The 16,331-nt window shown below is 33.8% G+C and overlaps 1 protein-coding gene across 3 annotated transcripts in view; it reads right to left on the bottom strand.

Annotated features, from left to right (window-relative positions):
• Window positions 1–4,651: 4,651 nt before the first annotated feature.
• UBE2D1 (ubiquitin conjugating enzyme E2 D1) overlaps window positions 4,652–16,331 on the bottom strand; it is a 35,849-nt gene continuing 24,169 nt past the window's right edge. For all 3 annotated transcript variants that reach the window (XM_003258253.3, XM_004091105.3, XM_030798526.1), the window contains 6 exons: window positions 13,970–14,033; window positions 13,845–13,876; window positions 11,694–11,771; window positions 10,526–10,631; window positions 7,406–7,499; window positions 4,652–6,681 (listed from right to left, as the gene is read on the bottom strand). In XM_003258253.3, the coding sequence (XP_003258301.1) occupies window positions 6,636–6,681; window positions 7,406–7,499; window positions 10,526–10,631; window positions 11,694–11,771; window positions 13,845–13,876; window positions 13,970–14,033 (420 nt within the window). In that variant the 3' untranslated portion in view covers window positions 4,652–6,635. The remainder of the gene's footprint in view (window positions 6,682–7,405; window positions 7,500–10,525; window positions 10,632–11,693; window positions 11,772–13,844; window positions 13,877–13,969; window positions 14,034–16,331) is intronic.

Genomic DNA, 16,331 nt, shown 5'->3' with positions numbered 1-16,331 from the left:
AGGATGCAGTTAAAGTGGTACTTAGGGGTAAACATATAGTTTTAAATACATATATTAGAAAAGAAGGAAGGTTTTTAAAAATTATGTTTCAACCTCAAGAAGCTACAAAAAATGAATCAAAATCAAAAACTAAAGAAAACATAAATAATATAAATCAATGAAACAGAAAACAAATGTACAAAAGAAATTTTAAAAAATAAAATACTGATTCTCCAAAAGATTAATAAAGTTGATAGTCTTCTAGCAAGACTCACCAAGGAAAAAAAATTGTGAGGAGATATGTATGACTACAGATACATATTACCTTCAAAAAGACGAGGATATCATGAACAACTCTATGCCAAATAGATCAATGATTTAGATAAAATGTGCAAATTCCTTGAAAAACACAAACCTGAGTGATAAAAATATATCTAGTCCATATATAAAGAAAATATAATTTATTATTAAAATCTTCCCATAACCACCACCACAACAAAAAAACTCTAGACATGATGCCTTCGGAATATTCTTCAAAATATTTAAGGAAAAAATAGCACAAATCTTACACAAACTCTTCCAGAGAACAAAGGAAATGTTTCTTCACTCTTTTTATGAGCCCAGCATAACCTGAGGTATGAAACTTGACAAAGATATTCAATAAAGGAAATTATGGACCAACTTGTCCCATGAACACAGTTGCAAAAATCCTCAAAAAAATTTGCAAATAGAATCTAGTGGTTTGTAAGGAAGATAAATACATCTCAAAGTGGGTTTCTATCCAGAAATGTAAGGATAATTTAACATATGAACATCAGTTAGTGTAATTCATCACACTACATTAATCAAAGAAAAGGATAAAAATCACAATAATCTTGATAAATGAAGAAAAAGCATTAAATTCAACTTGTAACTCAATAGTAATAAAAATGCTTTAAGAACTAGGAATAGAAAACTTCCTTGATATGAAAGAAACACCATTGTTAATACTGACATGTAAGAGCTTTCCCTTGGAAATCAAGAAAGGATGTTTGCTATTACTATTTGTATTCAGCATGATATTGGAGCTCAGGCTAATGCAACAAAAGGAAAAAAAAGAAATGTGGCACATAGATTTGAATAAAATCATCTCTATCTGCAGATGACATGATTATAAGTAAGTATAGAAAACTTTAGAATTGTAAAAACTTTTATAAAGTAAATTTAGCAAAGTTGCAGGATATAAGATGAATATTATAAATTGCTTTTCTATAAATAATATATAAATATGAAATGAAATGAAAAATAATTTTATAATAGGTTTTAAAAACTTGATACATAGGAATGAATCCAATGAAATATGTGCAAGACCTCTACATAGAGAATTACAAAAAAATTAAAACAATTACCCTATAAAACAATGACAATTAGAAATTAAAGACCACCTAAGTACACTGAGTGATTCACGTACATTGGAATGACTAGTCAATAAGACATATTAGTGACCCCAAATTGTTTCCCAAGGAAAAGTTAAGGGTCTATGTCCACTTTCCTTGAATTTGAGTGAGCTTGTGACTGTTTCATCCAATGAACTACACAATCTCTGACTTCAAAAGCTAGATCACTTAAAAAGGCAGCTTACTCCTCATTCTCTTGGAACACTTATCTCCAACTGTTCCTTCTTGGAAGTGGGCAGCCATCTTGTGCAAAGATCAAACCACACAGAAAGGCCATTAATAAGCGACCTAGAATATAATACCTGTCCTGGTGCCAATGTATGAGTGGAGAAACCTCCAAATGCTTCCAGCCTCAAGCCACCTGAGTCATGCTGAGCTAAGACCCTAAGTACCGTGGAGTAGACAAGCCATCCCTCCTGTGCCTCATCCCAATTCCTGACCCAACAGAATCCATGTGCATAAAGAAATGGTTGTTCTTTTACACTACTTAGCTTGGGGTGGTTTGTTGTTCAGCAGTAGATAACCAGAACAAAAAATGTCAACTTTACCAAAATTGCTCTACAGTTTCAATAAATTCCAATTAAATCTCAGGACAAATGGCAAATCTTACCCTAAAATATATACGGAATTACAAAGGGCCTGAATAGTCAAAACAGTACTGTAAAAGAACAGAGTTGGAGGGCATACACTTCCCCATTTCAAAAGCTACTACAGAGTTACAGTAATCAAAACAGTGTCGTACTGGGATAAGGCATATTGATTGATGGAATGGAACTGAGAGAGCAGAAATAAACCTCTATGGTCAGTTGGTTTTCAACAAGGGTACTAAGGCCATTCAAAGGGAAAGAATAGTTTTTTTCAACAAATTATATAGGCCTGATCTTTAGAATGTCCTGTTTACAAGGTTTGCCCTTGGCTGACATCTAGAAACCTGGCTTCTGAAACCATCCGAGTGATAAGATGTGCTTGCTGTGCTAGCCTGACTAGACTTCTTAAGTAAACAATGTGATTTATGGTGAACACCTGCTTTCCTTCTAGCAGACTAGAATTCTGGAAAACAAAGGATGCTTTTGTGATTAGCCCCCAACAAAAACCCTGGACTTTGAGTTTCACACTGGCTTCCTAGGGCAGAAACATTATGCCCATGCTACTACTAGAGGAAGGCTTTACTCTTGTGGCCCCTTCAGGGAGAGCACAGGGAGCCTGCACATGGATTCCTCCAGACTGCCTGGTCTGTCTTTCCCCCTTACTGCCCCCACTGTGTATCCTTGCCAGGTGGCTGTAATAAATCTTAACTGTTGAGTATGATGATATGTTGAGTCCTGTGCATTCTTCTATCGACACGTTGAATGTGTGGGACTGCCAAAACAAGTGTACCAAAAGTGCTAACACAAGTGGTGTCACAACTGTTCCCACAATATATATATTAAGAGTTTATACTGAAATATTTCATATGCAATTCATAGTGATCTTTTGCACTCAAGAGATCTTAACGGTTTTTCCTGCCAAGTAAATTATATGAGGAAAGCAGAGTTCAGACCTTCAGCATATGCCAGTATAATAAAAGCAACCTCCTCATGAGAGAAGAAAGGCACATCTCTCCCTCGACAACAATAGGACCTAAGAGAGTGCTAACCAAGTTTTTAGAGAAATGTTTCTTATTACACAAAATGCCCCCCAATACTAATACTCTCAGGTGAATTTTCTCTCTTCCTATTAGTTCAGTTCATTTACAATCTAAAGCCACAGTCTTACATAACAGGATAATGGGAGCAGAAATGTAAATGTAACAAAATACAAGTAAGGATATAACATCTATTAGGCTGTCACCAGGACACTATCAGCCGTCTGCAAATTTTCAGTTATCGCCACTACTGAAAAAAACTAGGGAAAACATATTAATTACACAGTTTAAGAAGAGCTCACACATTACTCAGTTCAAAAACAGAGAGTAGAAATGACTAGTTATCTACACATAGGAACTTTTACAAGTGAAATTAGATGAGACTCTACCTGCTGCCCCATTTGTGCAACACAACCATCAGAATAATAAAAGAGAAGCATTATAAGACCTTTCATAAATAATCTGCATTACATTTTACAGCTATTAAACTGTGATTAAGCCTCTGCTTTAAAGAAAAAAAAATTGTGAAAGTCCTACTTTACAGCTGAAAAGTGATAAAACTAATTTTTTAAAAATCAGATTTTTTATTGTATTAATCACTTAAAAGACTGAAACAAAGATAAACAGTACTTTTAACAATTCGAATACAATGAAGCTCTGTTTTTATGGCCATGGCTAAAGCACTGATCACATTTTTCATGGCTGGTCCTAAGAAGACAGAATAACAGGACTGATGATTCTACTGCAGAACTCAAATTTTAAAGCATTATCAACTGGGCTGGGCTTTTGTACAGTTAAAAATGACTACCAATAAACAGACATGATATAGTTTCATGACCAATAATTTCTTTTAATTTGGGAGGAAAATTAATTTCCTTAATCTCTCCATTTAAAAAACACAGAACTGTGGGAGAGCAGGATCTTGATAAACATCAATGACTGAATCATTACATAGATCACTGTGATAAATAAGAAAAATTTAAAACTGCAATGTATTATTTTTATTTTTTCTTATGAAAAGTAACTTTTGAACATTAACTCTTGGAGTTGTCCTTGATATGTAGTTCATTTATAATTTTTAATTTTCCCTATCAGAGTTTAAGAGGTGTGAAACAGGGAAATAATGCAAAAATTAATAATTAACTACAGTTGACAGAGGCATATATGTAAAGCTCGTACTTCAGGAATCACATGCTTTTGAGACAGTTGGAGGATGGTGGTGAGGCTGCCCTGACAACCCATATCACTGATGTGGGTAACTGCTGTATATGGCAGTTGTAAGTGTTCAGAATCCAATTTGAACATGGTTTTCAAATATGCAACTTCAAGAGGTGGGATCCTAAATCCCCAAAAGACTACCCATTTCTGTCACTCTGAGGAAGTCCTTAAATTAATGCTTAATCCACAAACGGCCCTGGCTTTTGATCTATAGTTTTAAAAGGTAACCGATGTTCTCCCTGTTAAGAGTTAAGCAAAAATAATATACCCAAAATGGTGATCTGACTGATCATGACGCCACTATGGAACTCAAGGTTTTTAGCTAATTATGAGAACTTCTGCTTACTCCTCAAGTCTAGTACAATCCAGATGTAAGCAAAGGCAAACGAGTTAGGCAAGTTTCAAAAACTTTAATAAAGAAAAAAAAGAAGACACTTCCAAAAATAAATGCCACACAAATGAAAGTTGTTTTTTTGTTTGTTTAAAGTGAAGATATTCAAGAAACAAAACCCTTTACTATCAAAATATACTAAATACTTAAATCTAATGATGTTGAGTGTTCAAATTCAGGGCAAATGTAGCTTATAATAATATAGCTAAGTAGAATTTTTCATGATATGGCTGTTTTAAGACATCATTTTATAGATTTACTTTTTAAGCCTATATTTTCTTAAACATCCATTTCACAATTCATTTAATTATTTTACATTCATTTATAAAAACACATATTTTCTAACAATAGGTTATTTTGTGCTTTAATAATAATGAACCATGACAAAATACTCAAGTGATTTAAATGCTTTGCTAATGACTACACCCATCACATATTCTTACATACTTCTACAGCTACTGCAATAATCAGAAGGGCTACAACTGTTCTTAAAAATGACACTCACTCAAGGTTGACAAGCATGCTAAACATTAAAGAGATGTATTTTTTCCCCAAGTTAAAACATTAAAACTTGTTAGTTTTCTTTAAAATCTATAAAGATAACCTGCTTATTTAAATCACTTTTCGATGGCAACTTATAAAAACAGAGGGAGGCATAATTTTAGAACTTCCTTTGTAACTGCTATAGTAAAAAAAAAAAAAATGTTTTTCAAATTGTGATGGCATTAAATTCCATTTTAGAAATTCTAGATTTTAAAATGTTAAGAAATGTAATGTCAATTACATCGGGGTGGGGGCATTTTAATGAATTAATCTAGTGACTGTGTAGGTCTATAAAGACCTTTCTTTTGGATGGGTGATACTGCCTTATACTCATTTCAGTACTTTTAACAAATAATCCATTTAGATATAATCCAAGACAAACCCCAAATTACTCTAAATTCTCCTCTACAGCAAGGGATCAACATATATCATCTTAAAGACTGACAATTTAGTAAAGAGATACTAACCTAAAACAATAAAATTTATATAACTAATGGTGACTAATGGCAAACAAAATAGATCTGATTTTCACAATTTGGATGTAATTTTCATGCAAAATTTTAGAGTTTTGATCCTTACTTATATTTTTATTTTTTTAAGTAATCAAGACAAGTAGTAGAAAAAGCATTTTATTTATATGGAAAAAGCTACAGTAAGATCTGTAAAAGGTGTCAATATAATATTGCCTATACAGGAAAAAATTCAAATGTGAATAGCAACAAATAAAAGTTACACATCTTCCTACTTAGCAGTGCAATTAATTCACATTGCAATAAAGTTAAGTCAAGTATAACAAAATCAAAACAAGTGTTTCTCCATAATCAGTATGCTGAGAATTACAGTGTAAAGATCATTTCAGATTTAAGAAATCTGCAATCAATCTACAGAATATCCTAAGACAAGGGAGACACAGTTAATTCACTTAATTATCAGCCATTGGGGTTTTTCAATACTGTTCACAGGAAAAAAGTAATGAGTTGACGTACATGTAAATAGAATATATTTAGTCTATACAGTAAAAAAATACAAATTATAAAGTGAGCTAACAAAGAATGAAATCTGAATACAGATTTATAAAACTGACATCTTAGACAACACATACAGTATTTCTCATGTAAAAACATCTAGTTTCAGCAAAAAATAATTTGGTTGCTTTTCAGCTGCATTGTAGATCTTGTAAGCTGAAGATGCAGATGTCCAAGTGTCTTAAAAACCATAATAAATGTCTTTCTCAATGCATACAAAATGATAAATGCTCTCATCACAGTCTTAAGGGTATTTTTGGAAGTTTGTTTTGTCTTGCTTCAGAAACACATTTAAAATGGGTAAAAATCAAATGGTTTCATGGTACAATGAAACAGTAAACAGTGCTCAATTTACTGCTAATGTTGAAAAAAACCTAGATTTTACAGTACTCTGGTATATATGAAAATGTTTTTGATTTTTACATTGCATATTTCTGAGTCCATTCTCTTGCATGTCTGTTGTATCTGTAGATGTACAAAAAGGATATAGTAAAAACATACAAAATTAGTATTTCAGAAGCATTTGTCTATATAAAACTTAATTGTTAAGTTTTATACTTAATTGCAATAATCTTATACTTAATTGCAATAACCACGCATATATCAATTATTGGGTCAATGTGACTTAGGTTCATGCAGAAATAAAACAGGAAAAATAATTTTTTAACTCATGGATTTCTCTGCAACCTATATGAAAATGTATCCAAATATACAAAAATCAAAATGCAGAAACCAGCTTCTAACAGAAATTTACAAAAGCCAATCCTGAAGGAGCATTATCTACAAATTGCAAATGAACCTACAGTACTAGCAAGATGAAGCAGCTTGAGAATTAGGTCAGTTTGGATGGGCAGAGAGAGAACTTCTCTTCTTTGGAGAAGATAAGCAATACATATTTAATACTTTCCAATGATTAAATTGTTTCATTTTTAATTTATCACCTAGAATATATACACCTATTTTTCAAATACAGAGTATATGCTATTGAACACTAAGTGGGAAGGAACAAGATTTATCGTAAAACATCTAACAGAGTTCTAAAAGAAAGGTTTACTCCATTGGAAAAAGATAAAAAATATACATATAACAACCATAATTAAATTTACTTAAAACATATTGATAATATTCATGTTTTGGCATACTATACAGGAATGTATCCATACAGAAACTAAGATAAGTAAACACTTACTTTTCTTTATCTGATTTATAGATTTGTGCAATATCTGGTACTAAGGGGTCATCTGGATTAGGATCACAAAGTAGAGAACATATGGACAATAAAACTAGATTTAAAAGAGAACATCATATTAGACAATAACCCTTCTACTTCAAATTACATATGTGAAAATAATTTTAGTGAATATAGATACTGTACTTATAAAAAAAACAAAATAAAATGAACACATCAAATTACATTTTATTCTACTTTGGTTGATGGCAAATTGATCTTTAATTTTTAAAGTTATAAAATTACCATAGGATGCATAAAATATAAAATTATTTTAGCTCTTGAAGTTTTAAATTCCGAGTTTCCATTTATTTAAAAAAATGTGAGCCTCCAAAGTAGCTATTAACAACCTTTAAACTTGAGAGTTCTCTACAGAACAATCAAATTACAGTTAACATTCCAAACCATTTTGGATACTGTGCTCATACACTCTTTTACTTTGGCTTAGAGCTATGGTCTGTCTACAAAGAAGAAAAATTCGTAAAATTTTTTTCAATGAATCTTTACTTCATGTACTTTATTCGTATTGCATGCATGTAAAAATAATGTGAACAGCTATCTTTATATAGCTTGCATATTTTAGAAAGAAATGAAAATTGAAAAAGTAGTTGTTACTCCAGTATGTCAAAATCCTAACTTACACACACACACACACACACACACACACAATCTAAGTATCTGAAATAAGAGGGAACAAGGACTCTGGTTCCTCATTTGTCTGCTTCAATTGCATGCCACCACTTCTGAGGACGTTCATGGAACCTCTGGACCAACCTCCCATTTCCACTTGCCCCCACCCCACCGCATTTCCTTTCTATTTTCCTACTCTTTCAAGTCCAAAGGTGGATTTATAGGGCAGAGTTGACTCTTACAATGACAGGCAAAGGGGGGGTGTTATGAACTAAAGAAAAAATTAGTATTTTATTCATCTTTCTTATCTTCTATCTGCCCAATGAAACTTAAAGCCTTGTATATTAAACCAACCGGGCAGATTTTCAGGGCGAACTTACAGCCCCAGAATGCTTCCAGACTAACCTCATGATAAAAAGCAAAAGAAGACATTTAAAATATGGAAAAGCTCCAGGCAATCATGGCATGTGCCTATAATGCCAGCTACTTGGGAGGCTGAGGCAGAAGGATCCTTGAGCTTAGGAGTTCGAGACCAGCCTGGGCAACACAGCAACCCCATCTCAAAAAATAAACAAATCAAAATAATAAGCTGGGCAAGGTGGCTCACACCTATAATCCCAGCACTTTGGGAGACCAAGGCAGGAGGATCACTTGAGGCCAGGAGTTTGAGACTAGCCTGGGTAACACAGCAAGACTCTGTCTATATTTAATTTAGAAAAAAAATCTTTTAAGATAAACAAATTAAAAATTAAAAATATATATATAGAAAAGTAAAAAATATACCAACAAATGAGCAAGGTACGATCTATCTTATAAAAAAGTAAGCAAGAAGGAAGTTCCTCCTCTGCTCACCCCTACTGCCAGGAGCCATTTGCCCCAATTTCACTATCATGCACACAAACCATGTCTATCCTTTAAGGTAAGGAAAAGGGTAACAGTTAACATTCATGTAAGTGCCCACTATGTGCTAGGCACATAGCAACCCTGTATGGTAACACTATAAGAACCTCCACTTTACTTATAAGGAAACTGAGGCTGTTTCATTTCTCACAGGATGGTTTCCAGAATCTAACACTACTGATTCTTTATAAAAAGCTACCAATGTCAGAATATAAGTACAATATCTGGCAGTTTGCCATTTCTTTTATATGTATAAGGACTTGGCAGTTTATGCCAAGTGAGATCTATTTTGTGACACCATTCCAGGAAACAGCATATGAACTTGAATTACCCTTCAACACAGAATCTTTCATATATCTAATGCATGACAGTTACACTGTGTGAAAGATTCTTAAAAGAATATGAGAATCTATATGAATACTGTAGATGAGCATCTTAGGTCAGAGAAACTACCGTTCATAAATAATTGAACTGAAAGAGCTATTATTTATCTAATATTTGAAAGAGCTACAGCTGTGGACCCTGCTTCCTATAAACCTTATTACTTTTAAAAACATGCTGTATATTCAAGTAGCAATTATTAAAAATAAGTACAGATTGCTTCCATAAAACCTTTCAAGAGAGACATTTTCTTCAATTTTATAAAAACGGAAAACTTGATGGTTACTTCAGTGCAGCTGCTTCTAACCTAAACAGTATTTTCCAGCTGTCAAGTTCTCTTCTTTTGGAGAAACAAGACATAAATTAAGAGTGCTAGCACAGTAAGTAGTAGTGGCTAATGAAATAAAATGGCTTCAGATGCCCTATGTATACACCTGATAATCCAGCAAAGAACAGTTATACACCTGTAAAAGTTGAGAATCAGCACAGATCTTGTGTCAGTCACTATAATGATGCTACTGATTATTAGAAGTTTAGACTAACATGCTATATGTACTGCATTATCCTACAGTGTGAAATGTCTTTCATTTTAAATCATTTATCAATCAAATCTGGTATTTTTTTCTTGGCTGAAGTAAAACAGCTGTAAAGCTTTATTATTGTCAACATTTCCATTTAATGAATGGGACAACTAGTCCCAAAATCTTCCCTTTACTATCTCTTATTCGCTCTCTTCTTTTGCAGAGATGGGGTCTCCTATGTTGCCCAGGCCGGTCTCGAACTCTTGGGCTCAAGCAATCCTCCCACTTCAGCCTTCCAAAGTGTTAGAATAACAGGCATGAGCCACAGTGCCCGGGCACTCTCTCTTTTTTAAAAGACAACACCCAAGCTAAAAGGATAAAATGTCAGTAGGTTTATCCCCAAATTTCTAGCTCTGATATTTTAAGTTTTTTTCTCATTTCATCATTTAGGTTTGTCCATCCACACTCCCCTCAACCAAAGCTAATTGCCAAAAGCCAGAGTAACATAAAAGCAAAGAGAGCAAAACAAAATCAAAACAGGAGAAAGCACAGTTAATCATTTTTTTAAAACTTTAGTCCATAGGTAATTCTGCTGTTTTTTTCCTGTCTCACTGTTATCAACTGTTTCAAATCTGATCAATGAAATTACCTTTTGATACAGTCAGAGCTGGTGACCATTGTGACCTCAGAATATCGAGACAAATACTTCCATTACTGTTTATGTTTGGATGGTAAATTTTTGTTGTGAAAGCGATCTAAACATAAAACAAAACAACAAAACATGATAATCACCTTTGAATCAACTATGAATAAAACAGAACCAATTTGCTCTAGGGTAAAATATCCTCAACTTTACATAACTTTAGAGGAGAAAAGTCATCAGCACAAATCAAATAATTATCTACTTTGTGCTACACAGTTCTAGCTAGTGAGAATGTGAACACAAAACAAGTCAGCTTCCTTCTTTCCCCCTCCAAGGAACTGAAGAGTATTTTGGACAGTGTAATAAATAAGTCTCTAGTAGCTGGTATGACTGCTTGAGTAGCATCTAAAGTAATTAACCATGGCTTTCATCATACGTAGAAGTAATCCTTTTCTTAATTTCATTATTGGTGATACCTGGAAGTAACACTTGGATCTAAAAACAGGGTGCTGATGCTGTTTCAGGGCAAAGTTGAGGGGTGTCAGCTAAGAAATCCATCAAGAATCCTAATTTTCCACAAGAGTTGTCATATCATTTCATAAATACAATGTTAATGTTTTTAACTATTTAAAATAATCATTTCCTGAGTGACAGAATCTGCTCATTTTTTCCCTCCCTGATATTCCCATCATCTGTTTCCTCTTTAGAACAAATCTAAATTTAACATGTGTTTCTCTCTCTCACCATACTAAATTAAGGGACTGTTTCATATTTACTTTTGGATCCCCCAGTGTAGAAGAACACAGTAGGTACTCAGTGAAATGTTTATTGAATACTAAAAAAAAAAAACAGAGAAAGAAGGATCAATTTTGGAAAGATAATTCCATGAATAGAAAAGTCTGACTCTTAATCATAAAAATGTCCCAAACTACACATATCCAATAAGAAGGGAAAGAAAAGCAAGGAATTTAATTCATAGCATGACAGGTACTGACTTTTGTTTTATAGACTTAATACAGTATTTCAGTGAGAAATCAGATTTTAGATTCAGTAGTTTTTACAAAACAGTTTGAAAATGCTAACCTCCCCACAGTCTTTGACATACGAAATGAGCTCTAGATAAAGAGTAAAATCCCTTACATGGGAGTCACATCAATCATAAAAATAAAAATACCTTTGGTGGTTTAAAAGGATAATCTGTCGGAAAATGTACAGTGAGAAAGAAGACTCCACCTTGATACGCGCTATCAGGCTGAAATTACAAAAGATTTGCATCAGCATTTGATTACTATATTTATTTATAACAACAAAATTATTTCCCCCAAATATTATCAGTTTGAAAAAAATGCCATCGTGTTTAAAATAATTTCATTAAATATTACCAGTATGAAAAAAATGCAACCATTTTGTCATAAGTTCAAATCATTTACCTTGAGAACAGGTTTCTCTGCAGGTATGAACGAGGATTTTCCAACAATTATGCCGACATCATAAAATTTAAAACAAAACAAAAACAGGACACACACAGTGCTGTGACTTGTCCAAACAAATCTGGTTATGAGTACAAATTGTTAAAGATCAGTATACACACAAGACTGCTGTGGGAAAAGATCATTTTCTGCAGCCGTAATCAGTATTTTTTTTGAAAAAGCGTTGAGGCTAGTAAAACTTAAGTTCTGATGTTCACTTAATGACCAAGAATGGAGATGAACTGAAGAGGCTGTCATGAAAAGAAAATGCTAAGGACCCTGCTACGCAATTTATCTGCCAAATCTTCGTTTAGTAATTATTTATAAAATAATGTAGAGAATCCAAAAAAGTCCAAAACAAAATTATATATTCATGCTACTATCAAATTGGGAATCAACTTTACTAGAGAAATTTAAATTTGACCATGTTTCTTTATGACCATTAGAAAATATAACATTACAAGCAAAAAAATTAAAAAAAAGAAAAATGCTAGCAAAATATACCTATAATTCTATTTTAATTCTTTCATATTTAATTAAATATATCATGTTATATTAGCATTCTGGTAATAACACCAAGACTCATTACTTTCTCCTTAAGTTTCCACATATATGCTAGAGGATTTTACTGTATAATAATTCTTACTATATATATATTGTTTAATTCTAGTTTATCAAAAATTGTAAGAAATACAGAAAATGAAGACAAATTACAATGACAGATATGGTCCAGAGTACTGTAAATATTTACATTACTAAAGTGAGTTATGAATAACATAATTATAACCATTTGTTACGTGTGAGTCACCTAAAAAATATTTGTGAAAGGCCATAATTCAAAAGGTAAGGGTGGGCCTTTAAATGAGAGTATTTTGAAGGTTCTTAGTAACTAATTAAAAACAAACAGAAATGAATGGATTCTTATTGATAGTTGTTATATAAATGCATTGTATTTTGCCTTTTTAAAAAAACAAACTTAATAAAACAATAATTTGAGACAAATGCCCAGAGTACCACTTTGAAATTCAGTAGTTTTGGTGTTTTTTAAAGTTAAACACAAGGCTATCTGATTAAAAACTCTGTAACTCACTAGATAAAGCTCTTTCAGGGGAGGGAGAAGAGAATGGTGTTCATGGAAACGTGTTACTTATGTACTCTCACCCGGAAAGTAGACTTGAGCTGTCAGTGCTCATTCTTATGCAGGCAGATTTTTGCTCATAGAAAGAAAAAGCCCGTTTCAAGTCTTATAACTGCCTCTAAAGTATTGAAAGAAAGAAGTTTAACAAAAGTAATAAGTATTGAGAGTAGCCAATTATCAAAAAGTAGATAATTCTGTGTTTAGGACAATGCAACAAAATTAAAAGCAGCAAATTTATAAGGAGGTAAAAATAGACCCATTGTAATATTTTATTGATTCTCTTTCACAAAAAAGAACAGTGATGAAACTTATGGCAAACTGACACTTGTTACTTGTAGGAATTCAATTTTTGGCTTCATCAGACTAATTTCTAACCTACCAAAACTGTGGATGTGAGAATGATTATGGTTAATTACAACTGAGTCTCTGTGACTTGAAAAAAAAAAAAAGATAAACACACAGCCTGGTTTCAAGCTGTGGCACTCCATTATGTGCAATGATCTAGGATTCAGCAAAGGAAAACATAATAGTGATCCCAGGAAGTATTTGCCACCAATGCTTTAGAAAATCATTGTAAATCCTTAATAATATTTTGCTTCCTAGGTGATTCAAAGTACAAGAATATTCAACCCTCATCACAAACATCTGATCAAAGGTGAAATGGCAAGAATGAAGTATGGCTGAGGGGGTTAATTTCATATATATGAATCATACTTACAGGCCCCATAATAGTGGCTTGCCAGTGGAACACTGAAACAAATAAAGGAGTTTTGGAGTCATTAACAAATGTTCAAACCTAAATTTTTAATAGTAGCATAATCCCAGAAATAGAGCAAAGCTTACAGTCATCTCCCACAGGTCCAGCTGAACAGTGAGCAGGTGGATCGCGCTGTAGATCACTTAATTCCTGAAGGAAAGCAAAAATACGTAAGGTTAATTCCTTCTTTTCCCAATGAAACAAGGGTAATGATCCATTAAGATGCAAACTATTAGCTTTAAAAAATTTAAAGCAGTTCTATTCAAAATATAAAAACATAAATTGTACTCTGCCATTGACTGGTAGAAAGAATAAGGTATTCAATTCCTCCATGAGACAGCTCCAAACCTTGAAAAGATTAAATGGAAAAAAATACTGTTTTTCTTTAACATCCCTAAGAGAAAAACTTTTTAATGAGTACCTATTGTATGTAAGATAATTTAGGTAAGTGCTAAGTTGATAATATATCAGAAAACAGGTACTATTTTAACAGGTTACAATCTATTGAGGGAGCATGAAGGCTCAGAAAGAATACTACTTAAGGATAACTTTTTTTTTTTTTTTTTGAGACAGGATCTCACTTTGTCACCCAGGATGGAGTGCAGTGGCACGAAAGCTTACTGCAGCCTCAACCTCCTGGGCCTAAGCGATCCTCCCACCTCAGGCCCCCACCCCTACCCCGAGTAGCTGGCACTAGAGGCATGTGCCAGCACACCCGGCTAATTTTATGTGTAGAGATGGGGTCTCGCCATGTTGACCAGGCTGGTCTCCAACTCCTGGGCTCAAGTGATCCACCTGCCTCGGCCTCCCATATTGAATTACAGGCATGAGCCACTGCACCTAGCTCATTTAAGGATAACTTGAAATGGGAAATAAACGAGCAGCAGTCAGGCCATGTTTTGAAACTTAGAACATTGATTCATACCCTCTTTCCTGCCCTCAAGGCAGCAAAGATCACAGAAAGGACACAGCTTTAGAGTTCACCCCGCCCCTGGGTTGTAATTCCAGTTCTTTCAATTTTTCTTCTTTTCTCTTTTTTGGATTTTTTTTTTTCCTCTAACAGATAGAATTCCAGTTCTAACAGATCTCACTCTTTGGCCTTGCGGAAGTTACTTCACTTCTTTAGCCACAGTTTGGAAGAAACTGATCATCCTAAAGAAGAAAGGTATACATTCAATATAAAGGACTGTAACTGAAGAACTTTAGTTTGGAAGATCAATAATCATCTCTGAGGAAGTGACATTTAAGCTGAAATCTAAAGGATGAGTAGGAGGTACTTTTGGAGGAAAAGAGTGATACTGGGAGGCAGAGTGGCAGAGGATGAGGCTGGAAAGGTAGGCAGAAGCCAGGCAGGCGACAGAGAACCATACAGACCACATTAATGATGCGGTGTTTTATACCAAATGCATTGGGTAGGGGGTGAGGGAGGTCTTAAGAAGTGGCATGCTCTGATTTAATGGATAGTTCTGACTGGATTAGACATGGGAAAGAGGAGAAGCTACAATATTAGTTGCTGCATAGGCAAGAAAAATGGGGGCTTAGATTGGAGAAGTGGCAACAAGATAGAAGTGGGAGATCTGAGATACTCTGAAGGACCTATCTATCACAGGAGTTGATGAATTACATGTGCAGAGGAAGGAGAGAAGTCATAGATATGTATGACAAAGATTAGGGACAGCTAACATTTATTCAATGTCTTAGTCATTCTAACAATCCTCAGAGATAGGTGTTATTATGTTGCCCATTTTACAAGTGAATAGTTAAGGTGACATACTTCACTGCATGCTTGAGTAACTACTATAGGGTGGAACCGGGATTCAAACCCAGGCAGGCGATCATCTCACGTTTTAGTTCCACAAATGTACGAATGTGGATGCCATTCACTGAGATGGAGAACAGTAGAAGACAAACTGATTTGGAGAGTAGATATGTTGAATCTGTAATCCTTGTGATATGAAGAAACAATGTGGTTCAACATACAGGGGTGGACCTTAAAAAAGGCTAGAAATTGGAAAATCATTGCATACATCTGATATTTAAAACCATGAGAATGATGTAAACATTTTTGTGGGAACATACAAAATAAATATGCACTTAATCAAATCTAAGATGTCATCAACTGTACAGCACATCCTTATTTTAAGTACCAATAATTAAGAAAAAATGCTGCCAATTTATTTTAAAACACCATCAATTGTAAAATGCATCCACACTTCAGAAAAGTTAAAATGTGAAAGACGTGCACCTTAGAATCACTGCAATAGGGTAATTATGGCAATGAGTTCAGTGCTGTAACAGAGACAAACAAGAAGGAGGGCGTGACAGGGAAAGGCCTTCCTAAGAAAGTGATACATGAGCTGAGTAACTGAGCCAAGTACAAACTCAGGTCTCCTTCCAAGCTCAATGTTCTTTTCCAGTACACCTTGGTACTTTCATTTTTGTTTTGCT

This window comes from Nomascus leucogenys, chromosome 18 (genome assembly GCF_006542625.1).
Source record: "Nomascus leucogenys isolate Asia chromosome 18, Asia_NLE_v1, whole genome shotgun sequence".
NCBI classification, from domain to species: domain Eukaryota; kingdom Metazoa; phylum Chordata; class Mammalia; order Primates; family Hylobatidae; genus Nomascus; species Nomascus leucogenys.
This window is presented reverse-complemented; position numbering and strand designations above follow the sequence as displayed.